We start from the raw sequence: 27,647 nt of genomic DNA, 5'->3' as shown, positions 1-27,647 counted from the left end.
ATCAGAATTTAAATAAAGGAATTCGTAAAACCACTCAAGTCCTTCTTCATGAGGAATAACAGAGAAAAAAATCCTGTATATCAATGGTAACCAGGATTACATTGTCACTGCATAGGTCATTGGTGACTTTAGATAGAAAGTCCCATGAATCTTTGTATAACTGTGGGTACTTTTTTAGTACCCCCTTGGTTTGGTGATCATTGTACTTGGCTAAAGGGAAAGTCTTTGAGGCCTTGGCATCCATAATGGGATGCAGGGGAGGAGCCATCAAACTCTTGTGAATCTTCAGGATGCTTAAGATGGTGGGGTCCCAGGATGAACAACTTTCAGAAAGCTGCACTCTGCTGGGGTAATCTGATCATTCATTAATAAATTCTCTAACAATCCATTTATTCTCTGATAAGCTTGGTTCAATTCATTGATAGATATTCCTTCATAAGTGCCATTTTATATAGTAACACCAACATCTTGTTAATGTAGTCATTAGTGTTCATTATAACTAGACCCTCATTCTTGTCAGGTTTTATTTCTCTGGCCTGACTGTTGTGCATGATTTTTTTTCAAGAGTTCTTGCTATGTTTTACTGAGGTTAGGAAAAAGAATTATTGATTGAACTCCCTAATAGCTTCCTAATGTCATTTTCACACATTTTTTCGAATATGTTCACAGTCGGGTATAATTGTGGATTAGATACACTTGGTCTTTTACAGTCAAATTGCTCACTGTCTGAATTACTGTTGTTTTTGAAAATAGAAGCCAAATTAAGTTTTCTGACAGAGTTTTTTAAATTAACCAAAGTCTCATCAGTAGTGGCTCTCCTCACCAGTACGAAGGTCAAATCTTTTTCAAACAAGTCAGCCCAAGCCTTTGATACTCTCATTTCACCAAAATTGTAAATGTTAAAGTCACCTGAGCTATTAGAAACAATGTTGCAAGGTTCTATACACGAGTCTGCCAAAAGTTGCTCCTCCCCTTCCATTGGGGAAACTCTTGTACATGTCTGTCTGTCCCCTCAGTGTCCCCATATTCCCTTCGCTCTGGTACCTTATTCTTTCTGATCTCCTCAGAGGGGGGAAATCTTAAGGGTCCAACTCTTCAGTTTGATCAGTGTTCAGGGGTATCAAACAGTTTGGTTGTTGAAAGTATTATTATATAATAACATTCAAAATGTTATTAATACCAGTTGGATTGATGGGGGGACTGGGTATGCCTTCCTAGACTCATAATCTCGTTTATCTCTTAATAATTTTTTAGCTTTTTTAGCCCTAAGGTCAGTTACAGCATTGTCAGCCTTAATAAACATAGCTCTATATTCATCTTTCTTACAATCAAATAACCAGTCTGATTTTGGTTAAAAAAAACAGTATGGTGTACTTCATTCCTGGTTCTTTCATTATACTGGAATCCAGTTATTTTCATATTGAGACTGAAAGGCCTAACACATGTAGCTGAGAGGGCCTGTCAGCTTCTTTCTTTTTTTCAGATATACACTTCAGATAATGACCTTAAAGTTTTCTTCCTGCGACAGTGAGATGTTTGTGTTTATGTAATACAGCACAATAATTAAAAAGCTGTGTTGTAACAATGCATTTATTTATTTTAGGTAGATCAATATCTCTTTAAAGAAATGAGTAAGCGTAACAAGAAGTATCCGTATGCAAATTCCTTAACCTCCCTTTTGAAATTTATACGGAATTTGGAACAGCACTTTTCAGAGAAGACAGAAGAGTAAGTTGCAGTTTTCAGATTATGGATGTCATTTCTGTACCTCTCTATAATCACTAATAAACAGCAAAGAGAAACATCTTTTTGTTGTAGCAATGACATAGTTATTAGCAGGAAATGTAACAAAGTGCTACTTCGCAGATGAACACACCTCTCAGTTATTACTTAAGTCTTATAGGTGATAGTGTCAGAATTTTCTTACAAAAAACATGTTAATGTTAATTGAATTTTAATTCATGATTTGTTGCTCCCATTGGGAATGTAATTCCATTTCTAGATAAGCAACCTGATTACTGCCTAATTTCTAGTTCTTGCAGCAGCCCAAGAGAAACATAATCCTGAAGCACTGAGGTGTTGATTTTATGCAGTTATATTGCATAAAAGGGGATATTTATTACGTTGGATGTCAACCTGTAATCAAATGTGTTACCCTTTTCTTCTATGGGTCTAGTAAATGAAAAGGACTAAATGTCTGCCTGTTTGTCTGTCTGCTTGTTTACCTGTCTGTCTGTTTAAAGCACCATTCAAAATAACTCCCTTATGGAATTAATGCAACAGGACACTCAGCCACACTAAAATGAATAACAACTACACCATGAAAAATGACAACTCCGTTATCTCCATGACTCAAACACCTAGGGTATAAATTTTCTATATTCAATTAAACTAATCCCATAAATCCATACAATCAAGAAGGAACCAAATTACTACACAGTCATCCATAAATTCCAATAGGATCTGGTGGGTCTACTTTATAATGATGAAAACGCAAAATGTCGAGCGCTCACATGATCAAAAAATCAGGAATTCGATATTGATTTGTTGAGATCGCAGTACAGTGAAGATCGGAATATTTGCCCTTTCCTCACTGTAGTGTGATCTCGGAGTAGGAATACAAATGTGTGGGGGCACAGCCCCCCACAATAGCGATTTCGCGTTCCTGATTATTTGCTCATGTGAGCATTCGATGGTTTGAATTTTCGTTGTTCTGATGTAGACCCGATCTGGAGCATAAAGCTCCTTAATAAACAGCAAGCCTAGAGTTTATCCAGCAAAACAATAAACTTATGAACCTATCTGTCTAGCTATTTATATAAAACAGTATGCTTATGTGAAAGACCACTGCAGTGCATAGATGTATGATAAGAGATTAAACTAATCGTTATTTTCTTTAAGTAAAAATACACTTAGACGATATCTTAAAGGGAGCAGTTTAGGAGTAATACAAAAGACATGACAATTTTCACCAAACAAATTGCATCTCCAGCAATTATACAGTGAAATGGAGAGATGAAAATAAATTATCTGAAGTACCTTTGGAAGATTCTAGCTAAAAAGAACAAATTCATTCTGTTAGCATATATTTTGTATAGATCTAAATATATAGGCTTGCTAATGTTTTACCAAAATGGCAGTAGGAAAGTAGAATTTTATTAAGAGTACAATGATATAAACATGAATTACAGACCTACAGTTCAAGGTAAAAGCAAAGAAATAGGATAAAAATGTTTCAGGATTTTGGAATATAGTTTGTCATTATTCTTTCAATGAAAAGCAGTGAAAGAATAGGAAGGGTATAATAATGGAACGGGAGGGAAAACAAGTCCATTCTGTCAGTTTGTTTAGTGTCTTAAATGCATGCATAATTAATATTATGAATAAAAAAAAAATCAAACTAGTTAAATAGAATCTATTCTTACATGCATAAAGAATGGTTTGAAAAATAGAATAATACAGTAATAAATAAAAAGACAGATTGGATATTTTTGTTCACTTTGCCGCCTGCTGATTGCCAGTTATCAGCCCCCTCCTAAACAATTGGCCATTTGTGCCATATGACTGCATGAAGATCAGCCAGGGGGGGACTATCATTCAGGCAGCCATGAGGGGTCTTTGACTATTTTTCTACTGTTATGCCACTAACTTACCTGCACCCATCTGGTGTAGCATGGAGGTAGGGCTGCAAGGGACATTTCTTTTTATGTGCCACTGCCTTACTCACTGAAGCACAAAATACCATTTTCCCAGTCTCCACTAGGGAAATTGTACTTCCCATTTGCCGTCAAATGCAAATACCCTCCTCACTTCTCCAGAAGAGGTGAGCAGGTCACATCCCTTCACCTCTTTACCTCCTTCACACCTGCCTCCTTCAGTACTGGGGCCTCTAATCACATCCTAGTCTTCTTCACCGTGGAACCAGGCCACTTAATTTGAAGGACTATAGTACTAATCAAGTGGGCATATAAATCAGGCTTGAGTATTAAAAAGTTATTGTAACATGCTCAGTTACACCAATATTTAAGTTTGGTGGTTTTGATGTGGAGCTCATGTAAAGTGTTTTAATATCCATATTACTCACTGTGTTAACCAAGAGCAACAGTATATGAAATGGTAGATGGAAGTAATTTCCATATTTTTGTGATGCATTTCATAAATTCTGTCTCTCTCTCTCTCTCACTCACTCACTCACTCTCTCTCTCTCTCTCACACACACACACACACACACACACACACACACACACACACACACACACACACACACAGACACACACACACAGCAGGCCTATCCTATAGGCAGTGTGAGGTCACTGAATCCACCCATCATTTTTTGAGGACAAACTATGCACCACCTGTGACCTTGCGCTTTAAGTATTAGGGGTATCCAATTTTTGTATATTTAGCCTGCATACTGACTAGTCTGAATGTAAGTGCCCTAGTATGTAAAGGTTTACATTCATCTGATCGAACACACATTGCTCAAGCGGGTATATCACTGACATTTATGCGCAAATCTCGTAATGCTGAACGGTCAGAATGTCGTAAACAACACCAAATTTGACATTTCCAACTGCTCTACCACCTAAATGAGCTCTACCATGGGTCAAAAAGGGGGCCATATTTTGCTATTCGCAACTCTTGCAATCACTTTTTTGAGATTTTGCCGCACTGCTTTCAACAATACCCATTCAACCATCCACCGGCCGATCAAATGCATGTATACTGTTTGTAAGCAATAGTCTTAATCTGTAAATCCTCCTCCACTGATATCCTGCTGGTCATCTTTTACTCTCTACTTTTTGACATTTTACTCATACTGCTCTTACTCAAACTGTTTCTTTCTCTTATATTTTCTTCACTTCTTCTGGACTTGTTACTCTCATTTGTATCCTCCTATCTTTCTATAGTGGAACTACATGCCTTCAAGGAAGTCACCCATGGTCTCCCTTTTTTATCTCTCTTTGCCTGAGACAGTTATTAAACCACTTTCAGCTCTGAGCCAGTATTTGTGCACAGTCACCATTGCCTCAGTACACTGAGGTGCCTCTAAGTGTCTTTTTATTTTTCTATTGAAGTGTCCCTGCAAGCAAATAGATATGTATGTAACAGTGAAGTCTGCAGTTTGAACACCAGTCTGTGAGCTGTTTTTATCTAGATTAAAAATATTTTGTCAGCCTAAAATAAAGAACTTTGTCCACTGTAATAGCTCTATTTTTATAGACCACAGCAGTCCCATCGGCACTTTCTCCTTTAATTGCGCTCCATTTATTGTTTTGAGCAGTCCACTGTCTCCCTTAACTTTATTTCTCTTCTTGTGTAACCACTTGCAGTTCTGAGCCAGTGTTTTGCAATGCTACACTCCTGCATCCTGGCTTATGCTTTCTCATTGTTTGCTGATCTGCAGTGTTGGAGTAGCCTTTGGACATGGCTTTTCGAGGTCTGTAGAAACCTCCTTACATTACACAGTTCAGTCAAGTGCAGATGTTCTTCATGTTTCACTGTTGCAGTCATCACACTTGATTATCTGCCTGCAGGTAGCCCTCAGTCAGCCGAAATACCAGAGTCTTGGGATTTCTGCATTGGATGCTGTCGCTTCTTCCATGGCGTCAAGTCGTCAGAAGCAGTTCACAAGTGCCAGTCGGCCACTACCCGAAATTTTTGTTTTTCGAGTTTCAAACCTGGCGTCTTCTAAACCTAAGTACCCCATTGGGGATTCTTTTTTCTCGCTCTAACCGATGTCAGAAAAAGTTAACAATTGTCTTGCCTGTGGAAGGCAAATACCTCAGAGAGACTTTCATTCTTACTGCGTCACCTACTTAGGCCCAGACCACGACGTCCCTTGCTGTAGGTTTTGTGCCTTGTTTAACCCCCGAACCATTCATTGTCGGGCTATTTTTGTCACTAAATTCTTTCGCTGTCATTCTCCGTATTCTGAAATGGCTTCAATAAGCCATTCGACTTCCGATCTTCTGAAAAAAATGTAAAGATAAAGACGGAGACAGACCGCATAGGTCCAAAACTGCTGACGCTTCCTTTAAGCTAGTCACCAGTCCACCAGTACTCAGTGAGACACCCTCGCAGCCCCTGATGCCTGCTTCTACAGATTTGCAGGCCTCTGCTGTGACCCATTCGGAGTCCAGTATACCGCGAGATGCTTCCTTGACTATGTAACCTGTGGAAGTCTCTACCTTGCATAGATCCGGAGCCACTGTGCAGGCACCGGCTTCTGAGGGTGTATTTTGACCTACCGATGTTTGCATTAAACTGACAAATTAATTTTTAGCTTAAACTACTGAGTTTCTCAGGCCCAGAGTGCGAACTATGCCTAGAAAACCAACTATCAAAGTGCATGCTCAAGCTACCATGCCTCAAAATAAACGCTTCTAATGGCTGAAGACCTTATTACCCTAATTAGGGGAAGCCAGCCTTCCCCTGCTAAAAGACAAAGGATTGACTTTCATTCTGATTCTACTGACCAGGAATGCGATGACTCTGACCTTTCTGATTACCAAGACATACCCTTATCAACCTATGAGGATTCAGATGCAGAGGAAGACATTCTCTCTGCCTCCCCTCCAGAGGATTTTTCTTTTGATGAAACTTTGCATACTTTAAGAGAGCATTTCCATTGGGAATGCCAGGACTACCATTAGTCCAAAAAGAGACTCAGAGAATTTTTAGAGTTGGCTCCACACAGGCCTCTAGCTATACCCCCTGTCCTGAATATTGTAGATGATGTCTTCATGGAATCTAGTCTTACTCCAGACACCCTACCACTGGCCCCTAGAAAATCTGACAGGTACTACAGAGTACCTGATTCTCACAAATTTCTCTTTAAGAATCTTACTGCGGATCCAAAGACCATTTCCCAGGGACCTAAAGGCATTAATGCTACTACAGCCCAAAACCCTACCCCTTCAGACAGGGATTCCAGAACTTTAGACAGATGGGGTAAGAAGGTATACACCTCTGCAACTCTTGCCATCAGGGCATTGAATTGCCAGTTTCACATGTTGAAGTACCAGCAACATATTATGGAATTAATTAAACAAAAAATGGTGTTACTTCCTGATGGTGCAGAAAATAAAGATGTACATGAATTATTGCATTCTGCAAACTAAGTTAGTAGGCATTCTTTGCAGTGTGGCCTTGATGCCCTAGAAGCATCTTGCAGGGCTGCCACCACGGGGTTTGTACTGAGAAGGCATGCTTGGCAGAAGGAACAAACCTTGCCAGATCATGCCAAATCAAAATTACTAGACGCTCCTTTAAATCAGGACCATTTGTTTGGTACCAAAGCAGAAGAAGTTCTTAAAAAGAGGGAAGAAAAAGCTATATCTATGCAAACTGTTAGTGCAGCCACCTAGATTCAGTAGGCATTGGCCTTCTAAAAACTGGTCTTTTCCAGCCCCTTCCAGGCCTTCTCAGTCCAAACCCAGGGGAAACAGGCTACCCAGACTACAGTTTTAGGGTATGCAGAGATCTAAACAATGGATTGCTCCCACCTCCAAAACAGGGAGTGGAAAGCCGCCACTTATGGAAAAAGTTCACAATGACTTATCAGTTATCCTTCCCAGCCCTGCCCAATTACTTGTGCCCCTAGGAGGAAAACTTGCCCTTCATTTAAAAAACTGGATGTCCATTACTCAGGACCAATGGGTCCTAAACATTGTATCCAGGGGTACAGATTCTACTTCCACTCACTGCCAACCCCAAGCAGGTTTCCAGACCTTCCTCCAAACCAGTGGGTAGAAGCTCAAAAGCAGGTGCTTTCCCTGCTCAATATCAGAGCTATTCAACCAGTTCCAGTAGAGCAAAGGGGGCAGGGTTTCTACTCCAGACTTTTTCTGGTGCCCAGAAAAGACGGCTCTTGGTGCCCAATCCTGGATCTGTCAATCCTGAACACCTTTCTGGTGGTCCCAAAATTCAAGATGCTTACCCTGCAACAGCTTCTCTCTATGCTAGCCAAGGATGCCTGGTTAGTCACTCTAGACTTAAAAGAAGCTTATCTGCACATCCCCATAAGGGAGTCATGCAGGAAGTATCTACACTTCAGGGCAGGCTCTATGCACTATCAGTTCTCTGCACTTCCCTTTGGCTTATCTACTGTGCCCAGAGTATTCACAAAGTGCCTGGCTCCAGCCATTGCATATTGCAGATGGAGAAATATCCAAATCTTCCCATACTTGGAAGAATGCCTGATTCAGGTGGACAGTCAGGAATTACTAGTTCAGCACCTGGCATTTGCAAAAAGCCTTCTCACTTCATTGGGATACACCATCAATGAAAGGAAATCACAACTGGTGCCCAGTCAAAAGATTGCCTTCCTGGGAGCAAACTTGGATACAATTTCCCAGATGGCATTTCTCACTCCAGAAAAACAGGTCTATCTGACCAACTACTTCAAATAACTGGCTAACAGAACCCAGCTATCTTCAAGGAAAATACTGCAAGCCCTAGGGTTCATGGCCTCATGTATTCTGCTAATTTCATATGCAAGACTGCATATGAAGAAACTTCAATGGTACTTAAAAAGTCTTTGGTGCCAACATTCTCAGGACCTGGAAACAATCATTCCAATCATTCCTTGACTAAAAGCAGAGTTCCTTTGGGGGACAGAAACATGCAACCACAACAAGGGACTACCTTTCACTCAACCCCCTGCCACCCAAACCCTGACAACAGATGCATCAGACTATGCATAGGGAGCTCACATGGCAGGCAAATGCACTCAGGGACACTGGAGCCCAGGCCAAATTGTCCTGCATATCAATCAAAAAGAGATGCTAGCTGTACAGAATGCTCTATAACAGCCTTCAAATACCTAATCCTTCCAGGACAGCTGCTGATAAAAACAGACAACACCACAGTTATGTGGTACATAAACAAGCAGGGAGGAACCCATTCTTGCCGACTCTGCATGTTAGCCATGGCCTTGTGAAACACAGCCTTGAGCAACCAAGTGCATCTACAAGCTCAATTCCTGCCAGGCAAGCAGAATTCACTGGCAGATGACTTAAGCAGACATCTCCTAGACCCACATGAGTGGAAACTGGAGCCCAGCACCTTTAAACTTCTAATCCAGAGGTGGGGGACACCAGAGGTGGACCTCTTTGCCTCCCCCCAAGAATCACCAGTTGAGCAAATTCTGCACCAGGAACCCTCACAGCAGGGCCTGGAAGGTGGATGCCCTATCCTTCCAATGGAAAGCCTCTCAATTTATGCCTTTCCCCCTCTGTCCCTCCTCTCAAAAGTACTACTCAAGGTCAAACAGGACAGGCCAAGGGCAATTCTTATTGCCCCGGATTGGCCATGCCAGCACTGGTGCTCTCTGTTACGCAGTCTGACAACAGTGCCACCCTGGCACCTTCACTAGACTCCTATCCTGCTGCCTCAGCAGGAGGGACAGATTTTGCATCCACTGTTGCAAACTCTAAACCTTGCAGCCTGGCTTATCCCCTGAATATACCACCAGCAACCCTCAGCAAACAGGTGCTGGACATCATTCTTGAAGACAGAAGGCCTAGTACTAGGTAATCCTATGCTGAAAGGTGGAAAAGATAGTGTTCTTGGAATCAGTCCCAAGGAAAGGACACAGCAGTGCCCTCCTTACCTCTAATCCTGGATTACCTAGCAGAGCTACTTCACAGAGGCCTATCCTTCTCCTCCATTAAGATTCATGCCTCTGCCATCTCAGCTCTGCCAGCTCTTTTTTCTCACCCTCTCATCAAACAGTTCCTGAGAGAGGCCAACAACTTAAGGCCCCCTAAGGAGAGCACCCACCCCTGGCTGGGACCTTAACTTTGTACTAGAAAAGCTCACACTTCCCCCTTTTGAACCTGCAGCTTCAGCAGAGTTAAAATTCATCTCTTGGAAAACAGCCTTGCTTTTTGCCATAACCTCAGCAAGAAGAGTGTCTGAGTTACAGGTGCTTATGGCTGTGGAACCCTTCATTATTTTCCATGCTGACAGGGATTTCCCTCAGGACTAACCCATCTTTTATGCCTAAGGTGGTGTCCAGTGTGGCTCTAAACCAATTCATCCATTTGCCAACCTTCTTCCCTAATCCTCAGAATAAAGGGAAAAGGATCCTTCACTCCTTAGACTGCACAGACAGCTCAGGTTCTACCGTGACAAGACTAAACCATTTAGAAAATCTGACCAGCTGCTAGTCAGCTTTGCTACGGGGCAGAGGGCAGGGCCATTTCAAAACAAACCATTTCCAAATGGATAGCACACTGCATCCATTTCTGCTACAAGCACCATGGTAAACCTACCCCACATGGGATCAAACCACATTCCACTAGTGCTAGTTCCACCTCTACAGCATTTCTCAGGGGAGTCCCTACCAGGGACATTCTGGAAGCTGCAACCTGGAGTTCTGTGCACACCTTCACAAGCATTATCACTTAACCTATTTTTCCTAAATCCAGAGCTGGATTTGCTACAGCAGTCTTACAAGGCCTGCTAGCCAGCCCTGACACTTCATGACTGCCTCCATCCTTCCTCAGCTTTGGGAATCAACCCAAGTGTGATGACTGCAACAGTGAAACACAAAGAACATAGTACAGTTGTGTACACTTACCGTAAATGTAGATGTTCGAGTATATTCACTGTTGCAGTCCTGGTTTCCCTCCCTCCAGCCCCCTGGATTTCTCTATCCTTTCTACCTCTCCTCTCTATGGCTATTTTTAATGGCAGTGGTATTTACTTTTTACTGGTGGTGTTCCATACCATATAATAACTTCCTATTTGGGGGCTCCTGACATCTGGGGCCAGAAAAACTGATGTAATGGCATCGGCTGCCTGTTTTATACCCCCTGACGACCTGACGTCATGGAAGAAGCAACAGCATCTGACACAGAAATCCAAGACTCTGGTATTCAGGCTGACTGAGGGCTACCTGCAGGCAGATAATCCAAGTGTGATGACTGCAACAGTGAATACACTTGAACATCTACATTTATGGTAAGTGTACACAACTGTACTTTTTTCCTGTTATCACCATTAGTCAGGTCAAGGTGATATTGGACTAACTAATGAAATCAAGACATTCATCTACTAGTATAAAGGTCTTTTAAAATGCATTGCACCTTTTACTTATCTCTCTCAGCAGATATGTGGCTGTCTAAGTTCAGTCACTAATTGTTCTGTCTCTGTCTCTCTGACAAGTTTTCTATCTGCTTCGTTTACTCTCACTAATTCTCTGGCTCATTCTGTTCCCCTACCCAAACCCAAATTCCCACCCAATCCCTCTTACTCTACATTTATACTTAAAATAGCACCACCCACATATTCCTCAAACCAATACCATCAGTTGCCTCCAGAAGTAAAACAATCAATAGAATTACTCCCAATAGTAACACCCACTCTAGGTTACCACCAAAGACTATCAAACTGTCTTAATCCTTGCTCCCTATAACTATTAGATTACATCTCTACAACAACCCATTTTAAATAAAATTACCCTAACTCAGATTACTTTATTATCTCTCCTCGCTTTACTAGCCTTCATCACTGATTATCAAACCCACCACTTTCAAATACTTACAATGTCAACCAATCCTCACAAAGAATATCAACATATACCCAGACTGTCTTTCTCCATACCAACCTGTGACACCCCTGGAGCATCAATCTTCACCACTGGCAACAGTGGGGAACATGCACATTAGGAGGATGACAAGTACATACACAGTAAAGTGCAATTTCCCTTAAGAGCACACAGAGATCACAGTCAGTCTGGGGCTGGTTTCTCCCTCTTTCTCCAGACCAGATCCCCAATAAGACTCCACAATGGCACAGCTATAGGTTTGCAATCTCAGCTGAGTAGCCAAGCCAAAACCTCCAGCACCCTCTCGGTCCAACCAGTGCTTTGTGTCCCTGCCCAAGTAGTTTACACATACACACACAAACACACACACACACACACACACACACACACACACACACACACACACACACACACACACACACACACACCTGGGAAAGGCTGGCACAGGTTTATCAGTTATGCCCCCTTCCGCTCAGACTATAAGGTAGTTCCAGCTGCCACCAGCCAACTCTTTTCAGCTACTCTAAGGCCGTTAACAAAGGGTGTCCAATCCTACTGTGTAATGTTACTATTATCCAAATGGTAGTCTGACCAAGAGCAAGGTTATTTAGGAGTGGCCTGTACAGTGTCACCATATAGATATGCAAGTAGAGCTTAAATATGTCTCACAAATATCAGCCACAAAGATAGCTTTAATTATATTTAATAATAAATAATAGAAGAACAAGGCCATACTATAAATATGTATTCACAGTGACTTCAGAGCTCAAAATCACATGAAATATTTAAAACAACATTGCAGGGCAGTCTCAGATAAATAAAGAAAACATCTAAGCTATACTTTACTATATTTCTATCTGACTCTAAAAGAGTTAATATACCCTAAAAACTTGCTTACAGAACAACATGCATGCAGTAGTGCAGAAGGTGGTGATGAGTGAATATTCTTGTTAGGTCAAAAACAAAATACAAAATGCACAGTCTGGCTCTGAGAGAGTTCTTAAATTAATATCAAATATTACTGCTGGGTTTGCTTGGATGACATCACTTTTTGTCACCTGACTTTAGTTTCCAAGCTAAACCGTGTTTGTCAGAAACTAAAAGAATTAAACATCTGTGTGAAAAATACGTCTCTCAGAAGTTTGAAGACACTAGAGGTCATAAAACAATAAAACACTTCTGCATCTCAAACCTAGTAATTGCTTCTCTTTCAAGAACAAAAACTTCTAGCTGTAGTCATTGTGTCTGCTACTGAACTGAAACTGAGAGAGCTTTTATAGCACAATCATAAAACAATTTAATTTCAACTATTTTCTTGAAGTTTTGCAAGTTAACTTTGTATGTTCTAGTTTCTACTGTTAAAACACATACATTTGAATAGGTATATAGTTTATATACATTTCTGTTCTTTTGCAGTAGGGTACATTATGGACACATCCTTGAAGCTCAGTACTGTACAAATCTTGTTCAACACACACTTCTGTATCTGCAGTTTAATATACACATAATGTATAGTTCTAATACTTTTCTAAGACAAGCATATGGATCATGTTGATATTCGCAAATGACATATGATTATTTACAAAATTCCAGATAGCTTGGCTGGTAGTATTGCCCTATTTCACACAACCTATCTGAACAAACAGGCAATATCTGATGTTTTATCTATTAATATCTCAAAACTAAGTGTCCATATTTAAGACCAAATACCAAACCAAGACCAAAATTTAACTCGCCACACTCTATAAAATATCACTTCAAAAAATTAGTGGATATTCACCTTAACCCAGGTCTTGCTGTTCATAAAACCATCAATTCCACCTCCAATCAACTAATACATCTTGGCAAAAAATAGAACCCAAACTCACCTTACTAGTATTTGCAATAAAATCCATGACATACATGCCTACCTTGCCATATACACTCCTGATGTAGTCATAGTCATGAAACCTGGTTAAACAAATAAAGGATAACGAGATCCAGGATACAATATAGACAGGCATGACAGAGAAAATAAGCGTGCAGGTGGTGTAGCATTCACCTATAAAAATTCCCTAACCATCACCTCACTTCAACAGGAAATACCCACATTTTACAATGCTGAACTTCTAATAACACTCCTAAAAATCAACAATAGGAAAACTATATGTTTAACAGCAATTTATATACCACGGGAATAACATTGATACTTCTGGAAAGCATCCTGTATTGGATATCCCAACAAATTAACCATGAAACTATAATAACTTGGGTACTTAAATATAGACTGGCAAGTCATAAATTCCAATACCCCACTGAATCCATAAACTAGTACAACTTAACACAATTAATAACCACACCTACTAGAATTTTAGGGAGACACTCAACATTAGACTGGATTCTTACAAATAAACCAGACACACTGACAAAAGTAGATTGCCTGTCAGATAGGATAAGTGACCACATACCTACATATGCCATCAGAACTCACCATAACCTAAATAAGCATTATCTATAATCAAATATAAAATACAGCCAATTTCAGCAAAGATATTTATTTTATTTATTTAAAATTTGTTTACCGGAAAAGTCTAACTTGGAACGAAGCCAATTTCCAGCAGAACACTGGGAGAAATCCTCCAGACACATCTTTGAAATGTGGGAGGAAACCGGAGCACCTGGAGGAAACCCACACAAACACAGGAAGGACATGCAGACTCCACATGCTACCACTGCACCACTACACCATCCATTAAACATTAAAACAATATAACTGGAATGTACTTAGAACAATGCCACTAGACATTGCTGTAGAACACTTTAATAACATATTCTTATAGACCTTAAATAATATAGCACCAGTATGTTATGAGAGTAAAGTTCAACCTTGCACCATGGCTGACAAACGAAACAAAAAAGAAATCATAATAAAAAGGAATAAAGCCTGGCAAAACTGATATAAAAAATGGAACTCAAAAAATGCCTTCCAGCAATTTAGACATCTTAGAAACCTTGCAAAACTCTATGTCAAACAGGATAAACAAACATACTATACCATACTATAAGATAAACATAAAAACAAACCAAAACATTTTTGGTCATCACTAAATAAACTACTCCATCCTGGCAAGACTACCACTCCCTTTCTGAGGACAGAAAGTCTTTGCTCACTCAGCATTCCTTGAGGCATTGGAAAATATAAAGGTCCTACCCAACACCATAATTTTGGGTGATTTCAACTACCCTGGTATAGACTGGGTGAACTACCAAAGTTCTAACTCCTATGCCCAGCGGTTCATAGAATTTATAAATTCAAATGCCCTCGAACAACTGGTATGTTGTCCCACTAGAGGGGACAACATATTGGATTTAGTCATCACAAATATGCGTGCCCATTGTACCACACCCATTATCACTCCCTCTCTGGTCAGATCAGACCACAAACTGATAACCATAGACATCCTCACCCATCCACCTCCCCCAGTCAAAGAAACCATTGTAAAAAACCTTTCCAAAGCAAACTTTAAACTACTTGCGTCAGAAGTGGAAAGCTTCACTATCCCTCTGCTGAAGGATAATGATATCCAGGATGCAGAATCCTACACCAAGGCACTTTACATACATCTTCAGGATTGCATGGACCGTGCTATCCCAAATAAAACCAAGACTCCTTCCTCAAGCAAGAAGAAACTAGTCTGGTGGAACCCGGCCTTAAGCAAACTATACAATAAAAGGAGGAGACTTGTACAAAAAAAGGCCAAATCTCAAGTAGAAAAATCTTCCCTGATCAGCTTTAGTAAGAAATTGATGACCCTCATCAAGTCAACTAAAGCCAATTTTGAAAAAAAGTAGCCAAGGATGCCAAGGATAACCATAAGGCCTTCTATGGTTACATCAAAAACCTAAATGGCAATGCTCAGGTCTGTTCTGAGCTAGTACAAAATGGAACAAAATACACTGACCCCAGTGATATTCCAACATCTTGGCTGACAGGTTCAGTGCAAATCCCCCCCACCACCACCTACAGGGCCTATTACTATTCCAGGGATTGTGTAACTCCAATTATTACTGAAATGTTGCTTAATAAGGCTCTATCTAAAGCTAAAAACACTGCCTCCATGGGACCAGATGGTATCCCAGGCTGTGTCATACGTGAGCTCCAAAATGAATTAACCCCACATCTGAATACTCTGTTCAGTCTCAGCCTCTCGACAGGATATGTGCCCATAGAATGGCACACAGCAACGGTGGTTCTGCTGCACAAGAGTGGGCCTAAAACCGACCCTGGGAACTACCAACCAATAGGCCTGACCAGTCTGATCTGTAAGGCAATGGAGCGAATCATTATGGAACTCATAAATGGAGAGATTGAGAACCTACAAACACTTGACCCCACACAGTTCGGCTTCGTCAAGGGCAGATCATGTTTCCTGAACCTGGTGGACTTCTTTGAGTCAGTTACACAGGCTATAGATAAGGGAAAGGAGGTACACACAGCTTACCTTGACCTTGCTAAAGCATTGACAGCATTCCCCATTCGGGTATTATTAACTCACCAACCTGGGCATAAACCCTTATGTCACAAGATTGATCGCAAACTGGCTCTCAGACAGATCCCACAAAGTAAGAGTAGCGGGATCTATGTCTGAATCCAGAATAGTAATGAGCGATGTGCCTCAGGGCTCTGTCCTGGGGCCCCTCCTGTTTGGCATATACTTCTCAGAAGTACAGGCAAGCACAGATGGGCTGTGGCTGACCAAGTTTGTGGACGACTGCAAACTGGGTGCTATAATAGAGTCTACAGCTGACATGGATATCCTCCAGAAGGGCCTTAACAAGACCGATGCATGGTGTCAAAGCCATGGTCTCAAGCTAAATGCTAAAAAATGCATACTAATCCCCTTTGGAAAAATCAGAGTACCCACGAACTACCACATAGGAGGTAGCCCCCTGAAATCTGTAGTAGTAATAAGGAACCTAGGGACCCAAGTAGATAGTCAGCTTTCCTTTGATAACCATGTTGCCAAGGTGGTTAGAAAATCCTTCTATGTGACCCATCTGATCACGAAAGGGTTCGCATCAAGATCTAAGGATGTAGTGGTGCCCCTCTACTCTTCCCTCATCAGACCCATTATTGAGTACAATGCACCAATTGGAATGTACCTGGCTAGGCATCTCCAGCAGCTGGAGAGACCACAGAGGTACCTCACTAAGAGGATTACTGGCCTCAAACAGTTGCCCTATGCAGCAAGATTGAAAAAACTAAGGCTTTTCTCTGTTGCATACCACCTTCTCAGAGGCGATGTCTGTCTAACATACAGAGCTATGTCCAACCCAGAACTGTTGAACATGCTCCTTCTTAGCAAAACCAAATCCACTCAAGCCACATACTCTAGGGATATAAACCTCAGCACAACAATGAATAGAACATTCTGGAGGGATAGATTCCCTTCGCAAAGACTTCCCTTGCTATGGAACAAGGTCCCGATCTACATAAGACAGAGCCCCTCACTATCACTCTTCAAGAGGAACCTTGACGAGTGGATGGGTAACAGAAAGTTCACACCAGGGATCATACCAACAGCTCTACTAGATAGGGGCCAAGGGTACTAGCTGCTAGATCAAGGGCCTAGGGAACTAACCAAAGGGGCAGTGAATACCGCACAACATGGCTGGCTAATATATGCCTTCAGGCAGATAGCCCAGTATCTGCCTATGAACCTATGAACCTAAGAAAATTCAATAGACAATCCCCGCACAGTTTAATTCCTACTTTATACAATCAATATTACAGAATGGGCGATCTGTAGATCACATCTTGATTGGAGAACGAACGTTCTCCAGCAGGATATTTAATATACAAGTAATGCCTACTGAAAAACAAGTCCACTGCTTCATGGTAGCATGTCAAGCTGCTGTGGAGCTCAGAATGAAAAAATCTAATGGCCACCGTATATATTAAAATAAAAAAAAAAATGTGTGTATGTATTTGTGTGTGTGTGTGTGTGTGTGTGTGTGTGTGTGTGTGTATGCACGTCTGAGAGTGAGAGATCAATCAAGCCATAATCTTACACTTGCTAAGCAGTGCTTTTGCTGTTTAGTGAGTGTAAAATAAATGAAACTAGAAAGTGTATGTAAGTGTGTTTGTTTCTGTGTGTGTGTGAGTGAATGTGTGCATGAAAAGACTGTGTGTGTGTGTGTGTGTGTGTGTGTGTGTGTGTGTGTGTGTGTGTGTGTGTGTGTGTGTGTGTGTGTGTGTGTGTGTGTGTGTGTGTGTGTGTGTGTGTGTGTGTGTGTGTGTGTGTGTGTGTGTGTGTAAGAGAGAGGGAAGAGAGACAGTGATCCTTGGCAGTAAAAGCATCATACAAGAGGTTTGTGTACCACTTGATCATACCTCTCAACCTCTGTGCACAAGAAATCTGGACAGAGCCACAAACATTTTTCCTGTGTAGAAACCTGGGTCAAAGAATCAAACACCCTACTCAACCCCAAGAAAAATAATTTGATGTTTTTTACCTCAAAAAGTTGTCAAAATCAAAAGAAATATTTTACCATAAAGTCGGCAAATAATGCTGTAATTGAAAATGGCATTATAATAGATGATAATTTCCAATATGACCAGTATGTACGGCACATCATTAAATCTACACACCAGAAACTTGGCTCCCTTTACAGGAGCAATAGATTCCTTCTAGGTACTGTAAGAAAAATTCTAGCCACCACCTTCTTATTGCTGGCTCTCTCATACACCGCTCCTAGCCTAACACACTTAAACAATACTCAAAGAAAGAAACTTGCCTACCGCTACAATAAAATAGCTACATTTTCTACCAGTTTTCTTCTTAGGACCCACCATTGTCATAGCTTAAATTAATTAAACTGGCTTGAACTGCACAACTGTCCAACATATTCACAACTAACTACAGCACACAAACTCATTCACCATCCAGTAAAATGCCCTGCACTACAAAACTTATTACTGCCCTACTGTCCACGACAGGACCTACATTCTAGTAACAAGTTCTTATTACTTACAAACAAGTTAAATAATGGTGCGTGAGTCTGGCTCTACTCCCAGTATGTTGCTAAACTCTGGAATAGTATCCTCACACAAATAAAACTCTCTAACACACTTAATAGTTTTAAATCACTGCTTAAAAAAACATCTTAACCAGTCCTGGCCCTGTGCATGCTCATCACAAGTTTTTGTGTTCACCATATGATACTCTCAAAAAACTCTCCATAAACAGAATGCTCTCACCCTCTCACTGAAATGACAAAACATTTGTACATAACTGCTGTCTGTGCAGTCCACTAAGTTGCATGTGGACTTTCTCTCTAGTAACTTCCACCACTGCAAAATCTTAGAATGTATAAATGTAACTACTGTTTGTGTATAAATGTAGCTACTCTGTGTTTAACTGGAACTTGGTATAATGTAATCTAAGCAAATGAGGCTTTCTCCCTGGGCCTCAGCTGAAAATGGCTATTACCCAGTTGGACTTTCCCAGTAAACAAAGACAGATAAATAAAATAATAAATAAATAAATGAATGATCAAAAATATAATAATCCATCCTTGGGTCAGATGTTCAGATGGTAGTGGCTACTGACAACATGGTGGATGGGTGACCCATGTAGTCCAGTCAGGCTCAGCCTGAAAATATTGCATGGAGCTGATGTGGGGGCTCATCACTGTAAGGTAAAGAAGGCAATGTCAGCCATCCAACAGAGAGGAGAAGGACAGATTAAGAATAGATGGGCCATGGTAATGAAAACTGACTGGGACATGAGATCACTGATTCATTAATAAACAGTGTTTGTTCTAGAACTATGAAACTGGACTTCTTGAACATGGGTGTTTTTTTTTCTCTCCCTCTCTTGCTCTGGAGCTGCCCCTCAGGAGAGAGAACTGATGGGCAGGAGGATACTCTCAAGCCACTGCATGGGTGCTCCACAGCTGGAGTTTGTACTGGTAGATAAGAGGATTAACTCAATGTGACTGAGACTTGCAGAAAGAAAAACCCTGACTGTTCTTCATGCATATGCATCTAGTGGTTATTCAAAGTATTTGGCTTTCTTGGAAACAGTGGATGTGATGCTCAGTAAGGTGTCAAGTACTGCACTATAGTCCTGCTGAGATACTGTGACAATAATGAACAGAATAACACAGATGTTTGGAGGAGTGGCTTTCTTCAATGGCAGAGATGTCTGGAGGAGGGATATGATTAGAAGGAGTGGCTTTCTTCAGCTAAACTAGTCTGGGGAACTGCTATGTGGATTGTCCATAACAAACATCATATCCAAATACAAAGCTGCCCAGACCTACATGCTATAACAGCGCCTTGGCCCAAAGGCCAGTGATCATCTTTGTGCCATCGGACTGGAGACCACATGTTCCAGACACTAGAGTGAGGAAAGATGCTGAGCTGTCAACTGGCTGAAATGGGTCAAATGGGCAGTGCAGTGCAGTGCTGGACAGATCTGGGCTACCCAAATGTGTAGTAAGGATGTCCTGGCAATGCTTAGGTTTACTTTTGTGAATGAAGCATTCACTTCCCACCTCAATACAGTCTTCTGTCAAATCTCAAGGAAAGTCAGAGACATGGAGTTTGAATGGACCCCCTTCAAGACCTCAGGGGTTGAGGTGGTGACAAGTAGCTTTGGCTGAAAGCTGGACCAGTTTTGTTTCTCATGGCAGTAACTCTATGAACTACTGATAGACACCAATGGTGAGAGAATTCTTCAAGTTTATAGGTCTTCCTTGCAGTACTGGCAGGAGGCATCCGTATCTGACCATTAGATATGAACAGGCAAGGAAGACATTCTTGGGATGACATGGTTAATGAATATTTTCAATGGTCAGTGGAAGGCCACATATTACTGGGCAGGAAAAATGAGGTGATAGTCCCCCATTTTCAAAAATGGGGAGAGGAGAATGTGCTCCAGTTAGAGGAATCGTTGTCTTCAGTCTTTCTGAGAAAGCCCATGCCAGGGTTCTAGAAAGTTTCCTGAACTAGAACTACCTCTCCCCAAGATCAAGAGAAGCTAGCTAAGGTGGCTTTGTCACCTAAGTGAGGATGCCCCTTAGGTACTTCCTGTGAGCTGTATACCAGGAACAACCCACTGAGAGGAGGCCCTCTGACAAAAGATATTATATATCTCAAATGGCCAGAGAAGAGCTGGGAATCCCCCCCCCCAGATAAGTCAAAGATTGATGCAAAGGCTTGGGAAGTCTAGTCTGGTCTACCATCATGGCCCTCACCAGAAAACAGATGGAAAACAGATCAATATAAACAGAATAGAGAGACATTTTAATGTTTAATTAGCAAACATTATTTTTTAAACATCTAATTAAGAAATTATTTTAGGAAGAATGCAGGTAGAGAAATTGGGCTGCAGAATATACTGGTTTCAAGGGAAGGTAAAATTTCAGTACATATATTAACTATGTCATACAGTTTTAAAGGCTAATGTGGCATGTACAGTTTTCCATATTAAGGACTGTGGCATCTCACACTCTGGGGCAGTAATCAAGGAGCCCGAATCCTCACCACTGACATTGGAGAGAGAGACTTTCACTTGGAATACAAATGGATGTACTCAGTATTTCCAGATGCAGACTTCTCTGCATCAAGCCCAATTTCACTTGAGTACACAGGAAACACAGTCAGCCTGGGGTCTAAATTTCTCTAAGACTCCCCATTGGCACAGCTTCAGAGTTAAGTCATCAGCTGAGTGCCCAAGCCAAATCCTCCACCACTCTCTGTGAAACCAGTTCTTCATGTCCCTGCCCCAAGTAGCTGACACACACACAGACACAGACACACACAGACACAGACACACACAGACACACACAGACACACACAGACACACACAGACACACACACACACAGACACACACACACACAGACACACACAGACACAGACACACACACTGAGATTTAATTTTCACCTACGCACACCTGGGAAAGGCTGGCACAGGGTTACTAGCTATGCCACCTTCTGTCCAGACTATAAGTTTTTTTTTTTCACTGCCACCAGTCAGTTACTATAAAGCTTTTAAAGGGGTATCCAATTATACTGAGTGAATTTAATATTAATACAAATAGTAATGTTGACCAAACAGCAAACCTTTCAGGACTGGCCAGAGTTATCACCAAGTAAATATATACAAATATACTCAAAACTTAAATATTTTCTAAAAAGGACCAACCACAATGAAAAGTTTAAATATATTTAATAATAAATAATAAAGAAATGAAGATACTAAACGTCTAGTTACAGTAAACACCAGAGTTTCGTCCACAGGAAATATAGAAAGTAACACACCCGGAAAGAGTCACACAGTTACAGAAAAAACACTGTTTAGCTAGTCTCACTATCTTTTCCTAACTGATTTAGAGAACTGCTGTACTTACTTACTGAATAGAGCAAGGCAAGATTCCTGAGTGGTCCTTCTTGTCAGATCCAAAACAGAATGCAGAATACTGTGCAATCTCTTACTAATACCTAAAGATTACTTCTGGCTTACAGAATGACATCACATACATTTGGTCATTCCCGCACAATCCCCCATCACTAGAAGCTGCCCTGGTTTTATCAGCTACATGCCAATAATACACGCACAAGAGCATCTGAAAGCCATAAAGCAATAAAAATCATTCCACTCATCTTACAGGAGCTACAAACTATTCTACAACACAGACGTTGTGTCTCTGGCCCCCTTTAAAACTGTGGGATAACATCTTTATGGCTTAACGTATAAAGTAATTTAATTTCAAGAATTTTTTTTTAAGTCAGGTGGATTAACCTCTTCCCTTTCCAGCATATAAAACATGCTGGCTATGCCCTTGCAACTCCCACTCTAATATCACCCACCCCATCCAACCACTACCTTTCTTTCTACTCCTCTAACTACCTTGATTATAGCAAGCTCAGATGCTCATAAGCCTAGTGCTTATTATACAGCAGGAACTTCTTATTGTAACATTTGTTAATGTCTGTTATGTACTTCACAGATAAAGATTCTAGTTGTCTACTGATGCACTATGTTCTTCATCTGTAAATATGTTGTAAGTAATTGCTATGTAAATTGTTAATCGCTATGTAATCCAATGTAACTACTGTCTGTTTATGTTAACTGTGGAGCTTTTCTCCCCGGGCCTCCACTGAAAATGGACCTATGTCCAGTCAGACACTCCCGGACAACAAATATAAATAAATAAATATGTTGTTACAATGTATACATTTAAACAGTTACAATAATGTATGTAAGTTTCTTTTCTGTCCAGCAGGAAACACTGTTGATACATTAGCGACTTTACAAATACATTTTTAAACACAAGCATCTGTACAAATCAGTTTAACACACAAATGACATACAATTGTTTACAAACTCCCAGCTAGCTGTGCTGGCATATGTTACATATCCACTGTCCTACTTCTCCTGGGATGGCTGGCAGTACCTCCTATTGCCACAAGGATAACGGGATCAAGTCACTAGAAGATAAGTTTTACATTAGGAGCTATTGAGTACAAACTCATATCCAGAATGCTAAGTCCCCCCTTTACCGTTTTTGTAATACTGTGCCAAAATATTATATAGAACTTCATAAGAAATAAGATTAATTGTAGAAATATTTTATAAAGTAATTTCTCTGAGGATTTGATTACATTAAAGAGGTGGACTGAATTGCATAAAATAATTTCCGAAGCAATATCTTGTTTAAAATAGGGTTTGATCATAACAGGCATTTAAGAGTTGCATTAGAGAAAATATATAAATTAGTATTCAATTTATTGTAGCCGTATATTGAGTTGTAAAGGATATTTGGATTGCTAAGTATTGTACCTTGAAAGAATAAAATAAAAAATGATTAATACCAATACCCTTTTAGTAACCAGGTAGGCCCACTGGGCACTCAGTTCCTTTTCAGAGGCAAGCCAGAATAAATATCTGGTTAAGTAACATGCGTACAGTCACACAGTAGCCAAATGAGGGCTGAGGGAACCAAACCCTTTATTCCAGTAACTCCAGCCCACAGCCTTGCCCCTTTGCACCTACTGACAGGGTCTCTTTTTTTAACTGATTTATCATTATATTTGATGTAAGTTAACTTTAAGGTTTGATATACATTTAAGATAACACATTAATCATGGTATGCTCAGAGTAAGTATGAATTAATGAAATGTCATTCACAAATAAGGATGTTTACTTCCTTACAGAGGTTTGTAGGGATGTCTTAAAGCTAAACTCTATACCAAAAATAAATCCCCTCAAATATCCTATGGTATGATCCCAGTTATTCTCATTAGGGATAATATATACTTACTAACCATGTGATGAGAAGGCCAATCCTTAACCAAATGGGCTAGGTTATTTCAAGCACAAAAAGGGGAACTGGCTAGGCCTAAAATAGCCCACAAGGGAAAATAGCCTAATACTTACCTAAGAACTTATAAACCTATAAACAGATTTTTTGTGATTCTTATACCCCATATACTGCTGATGCATCAGAATCATTCTGATTTTTATTATATTTGAATATGTTATGCACCAAAACAGTCACAATGGGGAATGTCCTAATGACAGGATTTTGCTTTTCATTTTCTGTTCACAGCCAGAATCCAGTTTGGGACCCCCACAATATAATGCAGTTTAGGCAGTGAAAATTAGGGGATATTTCTTTACCCCATTTAGTTGCAGTGTTAGTGCTGTGAGATTCTGCCTTTATTGATGGTCCTTGAAACCCATGTAATTGATTGTCTTCAACTAAATTACTCAGTGCCATCTGCCATATCCTTTCACAGCTCATTTACAGTTTCTTCAGTACAAAATGATTGAAAAATATGATTCTGTTAAGTGTTCAAAGTTGTATTCTTTAAAATGATTGTAAACCTTCACTTTACACACTCTTGTTTGGTGTGAAAGTTCTCTCTGCTTACTCACTGGTAACTGACAGTTGCCACTTGAAATGGTCAGTAAAGCAAATGACAGCTCCTGTACATTTTGATACTGTGCATAAGTTTTTTTAGGAGAAACCTGCATAAAAGCAAGGCCAAAAAGGAGAATGAATACAAGTTTACTTAGGCAGTGTTATAGTCAAGTATTAATCCTGTTATTCATATAATGATTTCAACAATAATAACTCTGGAAAACTAACATTTTTTTTCTTTATATCTTAACAGAACTTTACTGATGTTAACTAGGAACAGTCTCAATAGTAAAAACTATAGAATCTGTGCTGTCCAACCTTCATCATGTAGGAGATAAATTCCTTTCTGTGACAATGTGAGATCTGAGTGGAAAAAATAAATGTTTGGACCTTCATAACTTGCAGCAGGGAGACAAGTGAAAATGATGGTTGGAGGGTTTCTAGCACTAAAAAAATATCCAAGTGATATCACAGAGAGAAGAAATAACTTAGGGATAAAATCAACTACACTGGAAATGTGGAGATTTCCATTAAATGCTGTCCTTAGACAACGTAGTTAGTTGTAGGTTGTAGTACCACTGACAGAATCATGGATCCCTTTTCTTGTTTCCTAATATGAATATAGTTTGATAAATATAGACTTAGTTTTTATACATAAATGAATTACTTGATGCAGTATAAAGGTGTGCAGCATATTATCTAACATTCTAATATTTAATGCTTGAAACATATGTTTCTACCACCATAATCTGAGGCTCATTCTATGTCAAGATGCTTTAATGGGAGTCCATAATTATTATAAGCAGTACTATCTATCAATACTACTTCATGTTGTTTCTATACTTTATGTACTTTTTTAAATAAATTTGTTTTGATAATGAATAATTGTGACACACAGGCTTTCAGTCTTTGAGCAGTAATGGCAAAAACATATCATGATCAATGTTTACAAGCACATCTAGTGTTAGTGTTTTCATCAGACCATTGTCTAAAGTATTTCAACCTGCAACTCCGGCACATATGGTGATCTGATACTGAATGAGTTAATAGTAAGGCTCTAATTCTCCCACCATTTCCTCTTTCAGTCAGATATTGAAAGTACATTACTATAATACTCAGTGTTATAAAACTGATTACTTAGATGATTGCAGTCTACTTTCTTCTTATACCATAGCTACTTTATTTGTCTGATGTATTTTTGTCAACTATGAAAATATGTGTAAACTGTGTGGATATTTATATGTTTTGTAATTCACCACTCTGTTGCTTGCTTGTTTCGTGCCTCTTGGCCTGGATTGTGGCTAGAAAAAGGAACTTAACCAGTCCTCCAAACTAGGTATCAAATGTATACATAAATCTGCATAATTTCTCTCTGTTCTAGTGTTAATTTCCTTTCTTGTTCTTTCAGTGTGCAGTGAAGCAGATTCAATGTTGCTGGTTGGTGTCTAAATGGCCAGTGCCACTGACTTGAATAATTTGCTTTAGTCCAAGCATGTCAAAGAGCAAATGTTATCCACAAGCACTCATAAGATCTAGAGCTGCAGCATCTCAGAAGATTGGCGTAAAGCCTAGAATATGGGTGGAGAAAATCTGCTCTTCCTGATATACTTGGATTGGTTAACCATTACCATGTTTACCAGTCAGACGTTTCATGTACCGATAGGGAGTGTCTGCAAAGGAACTTGATTAAATTTACCATTTGGCCTCAGGAAAATAATATGCTGATGTAGACTGAAGGGTGAATTTTTAATACAGCAAACAGGTATTAAAACTGTAGATTCATTTAAGGACATGAGTACATGAGCAGATCCAGCTTTTAGCTTTTCTAATCATATCAACCCATTGATTAAGCAAGCAATAGTGCCCAACAGGGTAATTGTTGTGGAAATAACGCGGTATTTCCACAATAACACGTACCCTGGAGGGCATTATTGCACTTGGAGAATGGGCTGTCTGTAAAATTGTGTTTTATTTATATATATATTTTTCTTTTTATTATATTTTTCTTATATATTTTTGATGTAAAATATTTCCTCTGCCTAATGTTCCAAACTTGCTGTAGTATATGTTAATGGTGTTGAAGGAAGCACATTTTTTTTAAATAAAAACTTCCAGGTATTTATTTTTTGGTCCCTTACTCCTAAAACATTTGGTTTGTTGCCAGTCATTGGAGATTGCAGTTACTAAATAGTGACATACATTTGAGTTTCAGACTTTTATTTCCTTCAGAAAATTCATGCTAACACAAATCTTTTTATTTAAGCAATTTTGTACTTTTATAAGAGCAATAATTAAAATCTGTTCCTATTTTTGAGTCTTTGTTTCCCCCTTTATTTTAGGCTTTACCTAGATTTCTTCAGCTGAAAGGTCCAGAGGTATGCACACCTCTTTACTGCTGCTGCCAGTGGTCAATCTCTCTCTCTCTCTCTCTCTCTCTCTCTCTCTCTCTCTCTCTCAGGCACACACATACACACATACATACCTCTGCTTCCAAAAATGCATGCTAACACAAATGGTTATATGTGCCTATTTTGAGCTTTTCTCCCTTGTTTAGGCTTTGCAGATACCTTAAGCTAAGAGGTATGCAAGCCTCTTAAATGCTGCTGGTGCTGCCAGGGGATTGCTCAATCACTCTCACTCTTAACTCTGTCTCATACACACACACACACACACACACACACACACACACACACACACACACACACACACTCAGTCTTTTCTGCTTTCATGCATGCATTCACTCGCACACATAGAAACATAAACACACATTTTGTTCTGTTTCCTTTTTTTTTTTTTTTACACTGGCTAAACAACAAAAGCGCTGCTTAGCGTGTGTAAAATAGCTTGATCAATCTCTGTCTTACTCTCATACATGCATACACTCACACACAGGCATAAACATACACACTCGCACATACATGCACATGCTTTTTTTATTTTTTATTTTACACTCGCTGAACAGCAAAAGCTCTGCTTAACAAGCGTAAAATAATGGCAGCCATTAGGTTTTTTCAGTCTGATCTCATTTTTCAGCGGGCATTACCTGTAGATTAACACCCTGGTGCACAATGCTCGTTCTAAAATCAGGATGCCATCTACAGGTTGCCCATTCTCTGATATTTATAGAACTATAGTAAGTCTAGGAAATCAGAAATTATGAAATCATTGTTTGTA

The 27,647-nt window shown here is 39.9% G+C and overlaps 1 protein-coding gene across 3 annotated transcripts in view; it reads left to right on the top strand.

The window, feature by feature from the left end:
* RNASEL (ribonuclease L) overlaps positions 1 to 27,647 on the top strand; it is a 236,534-nt gene that overhangs the window by 164,303 nt on the left and 44,584 nt on the right. The window contains exon 6 of one of the 3 annotated variants that reach the window (XM_044085389.1): positions 1,604 to 1,728. The exons of 1 other annotated variant lie outside the window; for it this stretch is intronic. In XM_044085389.1, the coding sequence (XP_043941324.1) occupies positions 1,604 to 1,728 (125 nt within the window). Of the gene's footprint in view, positions 1 to 1,603; positions 1,729 to 27,647 lie in introns of those variants that run through there. One more of the 3 variants, XM_044085391.1, reaches the window with a different exon arrangement.

The sequence above is a fragment of the Protopterus annectens genome, chromosome 10.part0 (genome assembly GCF_019279795.1).
Source record: "Protopterus annectens isolate FY-2018-M chromosome 10.part0, PAN1.0, whole genome shotgun sequence".
Taxonomy (NCBI): Eukaryota; Metazoa; Chordata; order Ceratodontiformes; family Protopteridae; genus Protopterus; species Protopterus annectens.
The sequence above is the reverse complement of the archived record's forward strand: the minus strand, read 5'-3'. Positions and strand labels throughout refer to the sequence as shown.